Genomic DNA, 10133 nt, shown 5'->3' on the forward strand with positions numbered 1-10133 from the left:
GCGCCTCAGCCCGCCCCGGGGCGGGGGAGCCCGCGCGGCCCGGGGGCGGTGCTTGGCTGCCCGGCAGAGCAGGCGCGACCGGCGGCAGCAGCAGCGCGGCAGAGCAGGAGGTAACGCCGGCGCTGCCCGCGGCACGGCTCGGGGTGGGACGGGACGGGGAGCCCGAGGGGCGGTGCAGCCCCGCAGCGGGGCCCGGCTGCCTCGCCGGAGGGGCCGCCCGACCCCGCCCCAGCCCCCGCGCGGATCCCGGCGCTCCCGGAGCGCTGCCGCCGCCGGGACCCCGCCGCACCCCGGGCGCCCTCGGCTCCCCCGCGGGTCGCGGAGAGGGTTGAGGGGGGCGATCCCGCTCCCTGCTGCCGGTGACAGCCCCGTGCCGGCCAGCCAGGATCCGCGGTGCCGGATGGAGGCGGGCGGGGCGGCTCCGCGCCGCCGCTCACGGTCGGAGACGACTTGGGTGCCGGAGTTAAGCACGGAAAGTGCTTAAAAAAAAAAAACAACACACCAATCTGGAAAGCTTATTCTTAATTTTTATCCGGCACAAGAGCTTGTCAGTGGTGCACAGCTGTGCGCGCACAGCAGAAAGGCAGAATCGGTCCTCTGGTCTCGCAGGGACCGGCGGCCCTGCCGCACACACGCGGCACATTCGCTCTCCGCTCTTGGGAGAAGTTTTCCCGCTGCTATTTAACTAAAGGTATCTTCCTCAAGTCGCCGAAGAATATTTCTTTAAGGATGAAAGAAAGGGCTTTGGTTTCAATTCTGAGTTTTTGAGTGATGCTTATAAATCAGCCCCAAATGCACAGTGATATAATTTGAGCGTTCAACGGTAAGATTGTTTTTTAAAAAGCGAAAGTTGCCGTGCCGGAGTTGCAATTGTGTAACGACTTTGCTTCAAGTAAGGTTATGAAACAGTATCAAGCATTGAGTCAGAGCAGCTCAGCGAAATGAGACTGTGTAAGTACAGCTTGGGAGAAGGAAAATGTGTCACAATAGCAAGAAATTATGTTGACTTTTTATTTGGGCCCGTTCCAAAGGATCACGGCAAGAAGGTTTTTCTCAATTTTCTATTCTCTGTTCTATTTTGTAAGATGATTGCTTCCATCTGTGTCAGCCTCCAGGTAAAATACCGGGAAGGGAGCTGCTCAAGTTAACTGAAATTTATGGGCAGTAACAAAAGAGATATATGACATATGTGTGACCATATCCCAGCCTGTGGCTGCCTCTACGTGTAACATAAGTATAGATGAGAAGAGATTGAGCAGTAAATGGCAAATTCTCCCAGCAGAGATCTTGCTTCAGTGTGCATTTCAGTTCCCTGTATGTGAATAAATCATAATTTATTTGCACAGCTTGTGCTCTGCCACTTGGAAAGAAGTGTAACCTGGGCAGTGAGATTTTTTGTTTCCATCTGTACACCTTGCATTATATCTTCAATAAATACCGTATTTTAAAAAATTCTAAATACATATTTATAAATGTACATTATACTTATTATTTATATTCTATTTATATTCTATAACATTTATTGTTTGAAGTGTCTCTGTTACTTGAGATTACAGCAAAGATAAACCTGCTTTCTTTTTTTGGTGGTAGCTGTATTCTTTGTCATAGACTGTGATATAAATTTGATTTTAGTGTTGCAGCTTCCCAGGAATTAAAACCACAACACACATAAATAGTTTATCAATATAAATTAAGTATGTTATCTTTAATTTTTCAGACAGCTATCTTAGGAAGAAGCCTTTTTCCTGGGGAAAATTTGCATGCTGCCTCTCAGACCTAGGCAGAGCCTTATTTGCCCTTAAAAAAAAGTATGGTAGGGGATGAGAGGGAGAATAGGTGTCTTGGGGACCCCCTTCCATGGTATGGTCCCAGCTTTGTCAGTCCATCTCCAAACACTGGGTACTGGGAACCCCAGAGCTGCCAGGGCGATTTAGCCCTGCTGGGAGATTTTCCTTTGTGTTTTTAATGCGATTTTTAAGGCCCATGTGATTGGGTAGCCAGCCCCAAGCTGCACAAGAATGGAACTAATCAGAAGTTTTATCAGCACAGGGGTATAAGAAAGTGGGATGAAAGCAGTTCTTTCCTATCTTCCTTCTTCCTTGCTGACAGAGCGCCCCAAGGAGAGAAAGGCACCTGTCTTTCAGAGACCTCTGCAAGGCAAAGAAGTGGTTTAGTTCATTTTTCATCAGGTTGAATCAACCCAGCTGCTCCGTCATGATATATCTAATCCCACCTACAGAGCACCCCATGCCTTTTTTCAGAAAGCTTCTGTTAGTTTTTTCTTCATGTTATGTCACCAAAGAAAAACAACAGAGAGAAGCTCATTCGGCAGCAAGTTTAACTATTGGAGTTTTTTTCCCCCTTTATTTTCCTTTTACTTTCTGTAGCTGGAACCAACTTTGGGTAAGTCAGATGTTTTGAATACCTAGAATAATTATTCTAACATGTATGCAAAGCAAAGTGGCCTAGTGCAGCCCATACTGCACTGCTGAAACTGCCTGAAGTCTCAGCACGGCTAAACAGAAAGGAGGCAGTATGATGAAGAATATGTTACAGGGCAGAGATAAGAAGTGGAAAAGAAGCAAACAAGTTAAGTGTGTGTGAGAAGAAAATATTTCCAACCTTGATGGTTCTTAGTGGCAGATATCTGCTGGGTACGCTGCAGATATCCTTCACAGACATCCAGCATTCTTCAGTATGAAAATGAGGGTGCAAGAATATTGTGAAACTCACCCTGGAGCTGGGATATGATTGGGAAAGTAGTTATTATTTCTAGGTTGAGTAATGCTGCTCCAGCCAGTGGGGCTGTGTTAGCAAGTCTGTGGTGTGTAAGTTCTCACCAATTCATTTCAGATCATCAGCTGTACACTGAAAGGAAGGCAGGGTTGATGAAGCTCTGTGCTTACATTACTTTTAGAAAATGTACAGGGTGTTCTGTAAACATTGCACAGCTCTTGTACTGCACAGGTAAACAAAGAGTGCAGCACTGGCCAATGCACAGACTCTCCAGTGCATCCTTGCCTTTTACTCATTGTTTTGCTAAAGACCTACATCAGGTAGCCAGAGACAGACAGATGTGGCCTCTTCCATGCTGTTTTCTGAGTTACCTTTGCTTTTTATGGAAAGTTGATACTAGTATTTAATTTCTTGGGAATGAAAACACAGAGCTGATGCACAGCTGTGGTCCTGCTGCCTGCACATCTTGTTGTATGGTTTCATCCCTCCTTCTCCTTTTAAGACAGAGTATTGTGCCATGCTTGGGAAATCCTGAGAGACACTACTGGAAAACACAGCACATCATTAATTAGTAGTAATAGTAGTTAAAAGACTGAGAGACCAACATTCAATTACAGCCAGTATGTTCAATCTCTTCATTTCTATTTCCTTCCCTTTGCTGTGCATGAGTGGCTTCACTTCTCTCATTTCTTTGCTTTGTGCCTTCCCTGTTTCTTTTTGCCTGTCTGGTTTTCTTTCTCTTAAGAATTGTTTCAGGGTTCTTCCTCCAACATGCATGGGTACATCATTTATTCACTAATGACTGCCACAGAGCAGTATTGTTTCAATTTTATAGTATTTAGCACTTCTAGCTTACAGAACACTTTCAGACTTTCCCTGGGAGGAAGCTGACAGAAACCCTGACAAAGTCCAGTTGCTGAACACTGCAAGGAAAGAACCCTTATATTGTTAACATCCAAATAAAGCATAAAACCCTTTGGGTTCTTGTGTATCACTTTTGAAAAATAGTATTTGGCAGCCACGATGGAATTGGATGTATCACAGCATGTATAGAGAGCTAAGCCTGGCCTCCCTGTGGGCAAAGCAAAAGGGTTAAAAATCAGTGACATCTTACTAACTTTCAATTTCTAACTTAACCTTTGGGAATTACTTATCTGAAGGCAGCCAGAGAGAATCATTGTGCTCGGAGCTCTTGTTCCCATCACACCTTGTTGCTCCTGCACATGGCAATTACTTCACATCTCAGTAAAAGCAGAGCCTTTCAAGCTGTCAGTGGAGATGACAGATTGTGCACATGGCAGTTGACAGCCTGCTTCCTTGGGAAATAACAGCACAGATCTAAGTGCAGGAGAACAGGAGAACTCCTCTGCTCCACTTAAGATGCTTCCTCATAAGTAGAATCCACTAGGTAGAAGTATGGGAGCAATGAGCCCTGCAGATTTTCCCTCCCTCCCTTGTCCAGCCTCCACCCAAGACCTAATTGATCCTATCACAGCAGAGTACCTCATTGTCCTCCCCTTTCTTCTTCTTCCCAGCCTCAGTTCTGAATTCTTCCCTGCTTTTTCTTTCACCTATTCAGTCTTTTATCCTGTTTTTGACCTTGACTTGTATCTCTGATGGCTTTGTCTGCTGCCTTTTTTGTGTATACTTCTATTCATTGCCAACTTCCTCCAAGCCCACAGCCCAGGCCTACCTGCCCTTTCTTGTTTACCCCTCTCAACCTTTCTCATCCTGTGTGCCTTACCAGTCCCTCTATGCTCACTTTGCCTTCAAAACTCTGCTCTGCTTCTATGACCAGGATTTCTCTCGATCCCATGCAAACTGCACTGTGGTCCCAGCCACTGAAATCTCACATTAAATCAGTGTGAGCAGAGCCCTGAGTGCAGGGACAAAAACCACAGTGCAAGAACTCCCATGCGGCCCAAGCTTACCCTGATCTCCAAACAAATTCACTGGGTCAGAGCTGTGACAATGCAACCTCATCTGTGCCATTTCCTATCAGTTAAAGCACATCTGTCACAAGTAGGATTTCCTCTTCTCCAGTCCCTGCCTCCTCGTCCCAGCAGTCACGACTATAGCAACAGAAGCTTTGAAATCCAGGGAGAGACAACAGCCAAGACAGTATCAATATGGCACTTTTGTCTGACAGGAGTCTGAAATACTTATTGATCTAAAACTTTATTTTCTCTCCTGGGCCTTCTGCAGTTGCTCTTTCCCCACTGCTGCATTATCTCATAATCTCTCTCCTGCATAACAGATGAGCAGGAATTGGGTATATTTACATACTGTATATTTGAAAAAATATCTTTCAGTTCTGCCCTTTTTTAAATTGTAGCTCTAATGTTTACATTTCAGTAAACTAAGCACAGCTCTTCTGTAGCATTTGGCTTTTGGCCAGAAAATCTGCAATGCTTTTTCCTCCTTTCTTACTTCCTTCTTTTCCTGCTGCCTGTACCCAAAGTAAGCAGCGTTGCCTAGCAGAGTAAGGCATTACTTATCCCTACTTCTGTAGGCAAATTTAATGGGCTTGGCAGCTATAATTGCTACAACTGATTGAATGCTTCATGAAGGAGACAGAGGTGTCTCCATGCATCCAATCGCCTTCCTTGTTTAGCAAAACATCGTTTAAGTACTTACCTTCTCATTGTCCTCCCTGGTGTTTGTTTTCCAAGACAGCTTCTCAAGTGTCTGCTACTCATTCACATCCCTCTGGCTCCCACTGAGCATCCTGCAGACAATCTCACATCATTTTGCTTGAAATACTTTCCCAGGAAAGCACATGCTCTTTTCTTCCCTGGCTCTGTCACTTCATTGAGAGAATGCAGAAATACACACTTCTTACTGCATTTATTTATTTTCCAGGTGCAGTTCATATAATATCAAACTGCTTTATTCCTCTGTCATACTTACAGGTGAGGATAAGTCTATAGGTAAAATTCAATAATCTTCATGCACTCAGCTGAGAGGGAAGTAAAGGCCCCACTTCCCACCAGCTACTCGCTCCCCAGGGACAGATTCCTTTACAGGTGTGTTGATACAAGATCCATTAATTTCACCTGCAGTCTCTCTCAGTGACAATGCCAGGCTGTGGATCAGATCTGACATGCTTATTTTTAAAATCTGTTAAAAATGGAAACTTCTGCAGTTACATTTTAAAAGTTCTCTGCCAATCAGTGTTTGGTTTTGTTTCAGGTTCACTGTCTCAATGGAAGTGCTACCAGCCTGGGCCCCAGCAGTAGGTTTCACACTCCTGCCGCATGCAGGAGGATTTTTAGGAAGCAATATAACCAAAAGGGAAATCCCAACATGGTATGAAACTCTGCAGAAGCCATCCTGGTGTCCACCTAACTGGGTGTTTGCTCCTGTTTGGGGAACTCTCTATACAGCTATGGGGTATGTTTTTCACATTGTATTAAGGCACTGACCTGATCTCAAAGTTGCATTTGGTACAATGCTGAACCAGAGGATTATGACTGTACTCCTGTGGCTGTATGTTTGTAGGAAACTGTGTCAAGCTGCCTCTTTAACAGGTAAAAACATGTTTTGGGAGTTGTGTGTGGGTTTGATAGGACGTTTTGTATGCAGAAGCATCCACATCAAAAGCAGGAGCTCAAAAAGTTGCCATTAATTTGCTTTCCTCATTCATTCTGAGGGGAAAACCTGCCAAGCTGGAAACAGTAAAGCAAGGCAGCACTCTAATTTCTTCTAAGTATGTTCCTTCGGTAGTTTTAAGAAAATTTAAAGAAAGGGGTTGGGGAAATTAGGATAGAACTGTTCTAACAGAGCTCAATAATGCAATGGATGAAACTGAATGCTAGATTGGAACTCCCATGTTCTCTCATTTTGGTTTCATTTTCTTTCCAGAAAAGCTTTGTAATTCTTATAGCCTCATGTCCTGTCCCTCTCCGCCAGTATTCTCATTTCTTTCTCATCATACAGAGTGTACTTTTTACCTTATTGAAGTGGAATACTTCTGTATTTGAAGAGTTGAATGAGATCATTACTGACCTGTGAATAAAAACCATGCCTTTTATCAAGGAGGAAAGAGCTGGATGGCTTTCCCAACTTCCTTCAAGTTGACTGCACAATCTGTAACCCTTTGTCTGGATTCCTCACCATGAATCTGGGTAGTGATGCAGGTTAAATACCTTAAAAAAGTCCAGACTGTGACTGCTTATCAGTTTTGGTAATAGCACAATCAGTGTACCTAAGGTAGATGGTCTTGGTTATATATTATACATCCAGCCCAGTGAAAATATCATTCTTAGTACCAGCCTTCTCTAATCCATCATGCACACACATTCCTTGAATGACAAAGACATTTAATTCCTCCAAAATCTCTTAAATATATGGAAAGCAAGAAATAACTAAAAGCAATATTTAATAAGGTTACTTACCTTTCTTGACAGAGCTTCCTTAGATTTGTACATCATAATCTTGGTGTGAAGTTCAAGTTAGATGTATGAAGAAGTGCAAGTCCACGCTGTGCTCTGGAAATCACTTAGAAAACTGAAGTTTCTAACACTTACCCTGCCCAAACTTTATTTTCATTATTCTCTGAAATCAAACTGCCAAAACAGCAAAGCTGCATTGTTCAGTTCCTGTGAAAGTAATAGAAGTGACTAAAGGAGTCCTCCTGCTCCCCATACTCAACTCTGCTTTGGGAACCCACTCAATGCCATCCCTTTAATCCACTTCAGAAGTAGGTTTTCATTTGTTATTTAAAAATCTTTAAAATACCACATCCCAGTACTAAAAACGAAGTTTCTTCACTATTTGCATCCTAGACTGGTTTCCATTTCAACATGGCATTTTTTTTAAAGACTGAAATGCAGTAGGTTATCTGCTTCTATGCACTTAAAAGTGAGAATTCTGGCATGATTGGAATTTTTCTCTCTTTGTGTTGTTATCCAGAGCAGCTGATCAAGCCTGTGCTGTCAGTTACTTTGCCAAGTAGGGTCTGGATACCTAAATCTTCCAAATTAATCTAGACCCTGGCACTGAAGTTATTCCATTGATTGAGGATGTGTGGTAACTTTGAACAGTGTAGTGAGTAACACTTGCTCTTTGCTTTCTGCAGATACGGCTCCTACCTGGTGTGGAAGGAACTGGGGGGCTTCAATGAAAAGTCAGTGGTTCCTCTGGGTCTGTATGCAGGGAACCTGGCATTAAACTGGACATGGACTCCAATATTTTTTGGAGCTCACAAAATGGGATGGGTAAGTGAAACACTAAGTTTCCAAACCAAAGGATTATTACTCTCATTTACAAGGTATTAGCATGAAAGGTTAGTGTCATAATCTTTTCTCCCTGAAAATGGGCCTGAATACAAAATACGGCTTGCAGGACTTCTCAAAAATTATCTTTAATGCATGCCAGCAGCCACCTGAGAAAATTAACAAATCTAGACCATCCTTAAATTGATAGATTTCAAGCAGCTTTCTGCCAGCCTTTGGTAAGAGCTTTGTGTGACTAGAAAACACAAACATTTATGCCTTATTGCAATTCCTAGGTCTCTCTGGCAAACAGCAGTGATAAGCAGCTTATTACGACATTTTTCAGGTGATCAACACCCCTTTTAGAAAAGACTCATTTTCTGCAGCTCTCTGAAAAGAAACAGCTCAGTTGTTCTCAAAAATAAGAACTAGTAATAAAAAACAGAAAATATTTGCCTGGTCCTCTAGCTGTACATGGAATTCTGTAACAGGGAAAGACTGTGCAATCCATCACAGATTCATTCACACTTCATCTCTTCAGGTGACATGAACAAACTGGACAGGTTCGCTCGCTCCAAGTCACTCTGGGAAGTGTTTCACTGCCCACTAAAGAGGGTATGGGGAGAGAGACTTCATTCTCCCTCTCTGCTCCCAACCGTAATGCCCTTTGTTGTACTTGTATTATTTTATGACTCGAAGTGGTTTGTAACTCAGCAGAAATCTATTGTCTTTGTCTGCTGGCTGGTCTTTTGACAAGGATTTAACTCACAGAGGGACAGAACAGGTACCAGAGCTAGGTGGAAAGAGTGACACACAGGAAATAAAACGAGTAAAAACAACACTAACCACCTTCTGTGTTTCAGGGGTTGGTGACTCTCCTGCTTACAACTGGTACAGCAACAGCTACCACTGCTTCCTGGTATAACATCAACAAAACAGCAGCTTATCTGATGGTTCCTTATTTAGCTTGGCTAAGCTTTGCTTCTGCACTCAATTATCAGATCTGGAAAGACAATCGCAACAAGAAAAAACCTGAATAAGCAGTTTTCAGCCAAAATAATTTTTTTTCCACAATAACTTTTTATATAAAAAGTTATGGCCTTATTTTTAGCTGAGCTACTTCTACCATTACTTTGGTAATTACAAATTGACAAAACAAATACAACTTTATTAGGCAAGCCACAAAGGGTTGTATGGCTGACTGGGTTTTATAGCAAACTAAGTCTTGATTAAAAAGTGTTAAGTACCATATTACTATTATATGTTACATGACAACAGCATGTTACCAGAAGAAAGCAGGAACTCAAACTTCCTTATGTTCAGAGGAAGAAATCCAGCCACACTAACACAGTTTCCAGAAAGGTGTTCCTAAGAGTGACAGACATGACTGTGGCCTGAATCTTTCATATTTACCACTAGGCACAATGCTTTTGTGCTATGATGTGTTCCGCTACAGCCACCAGATATTTGTCTTCTGGCCACTGTACTCTGGAAACATTTAAGACAAGCTCTTTTTAACAATTTGTGCCTCACCACTTTGAAGAACTGTACATGCATTCAGCTAAATGCATTAAACGACATGTAAACTTCATAACCTCGGTTCCTTGCTGGTATCATTTTGTTTTGAGCAGAAAAACACTGAAGGTAGCAGGATGCTACAGCCTCAAAGACAGCCCCTTCATCTCTTCTCACCTTTGCAATGGCCAAACCAGGAAACTCAGAGACCTGTAAAGAAACTGTGAGAGTCACACTTCTTTAGTAAAATTTAAGGAGCCCAAGCCAGTTTGGCTTCCCTTGAGCAGGAGGCCAGCACAGTGTGAGCATCACTTCTGGCTGTGCAACCCCACTCTCCCTTCTGCCCCACCTGCACAGCAATTGGATTTTCCTGTTTATTTCTCCAGCCTATGCTCCAGTCAGTGGAACAAAGCAGGTTCCTGCAGACCAGCCTGAAATAGCCTCAAATATTCCTTTATGTTCCTGATTGTGATGGATAATGCACTACATGTGTGCAAAGTCTGAAGCAAGGTTTAGAACATTTACACAATTTTATAACTGTACTTTCCTCTCAAGCCCATCCCAATTGCTGCAAACTAGCTTAAATAATTACTACCCGTACAATATATATGTCATGACAGCAGATTTTTTTGCAGCTTGCACATAAAATTGCTAAATTTCAGCCAA

The 10133-nt window shown here is 43.0% G+C and overlaps 1 protein-coding gene across 2 annotated transcripts; it reads left to right on the top strand.

Moving 5' to 3' along the window:
* Position 1: 1 nt before the first annotated feature.
* TSPO (translocator protein) lies at positions 2-9543 on the top strand. 2 transcript variants are annotated; one of them, XM_088164793.1, is made up of 5 exons: positions 71-110; positions 5599-5648; positions 5929-6129; positions 7817-7955; positions 8816-9543. In XM_088164793.1, the coding sequence occupies exons 3-5, from the start codon at positions 5942-5944 to the stop codon at positions 8990-8992; spliced, it is 504 nt and encodes a 167-aa protein (XP_088020919.1). In that variant the 5' UTR covers positions 71-110; positions 5599-5648; positions 5929-5941; the 3' UTR covers positions 8993-9543. The 2 variants fall into 2 exon arrangements, with proteins under 2 accessions (XP_014736623.2, XP_088020919.1); XM_014881137.2 differs by lacking the exon at positions 5599-5648 and having other exon boundaries at positions 2-110.
* The last annotated feature ends 590 nt before the right edge of the window (positions 9544-10133 follow it).

This window comes from Sturnus vulgaris, chromosome 5 (assembly GCF_052056855.1).
Source record: "Sturnus vulgaris isolate bStuVul1 chromosome 5, bStuVul1.hap1, whole genome shotgun sequence".
NCBI classification, from domain to species: domain Eukaryota; kingdom Metazoa; phylum Chordata; class Aves; order Passeriformes; family Sturnidae; genus Sturnus; species Sturnus vulgaris.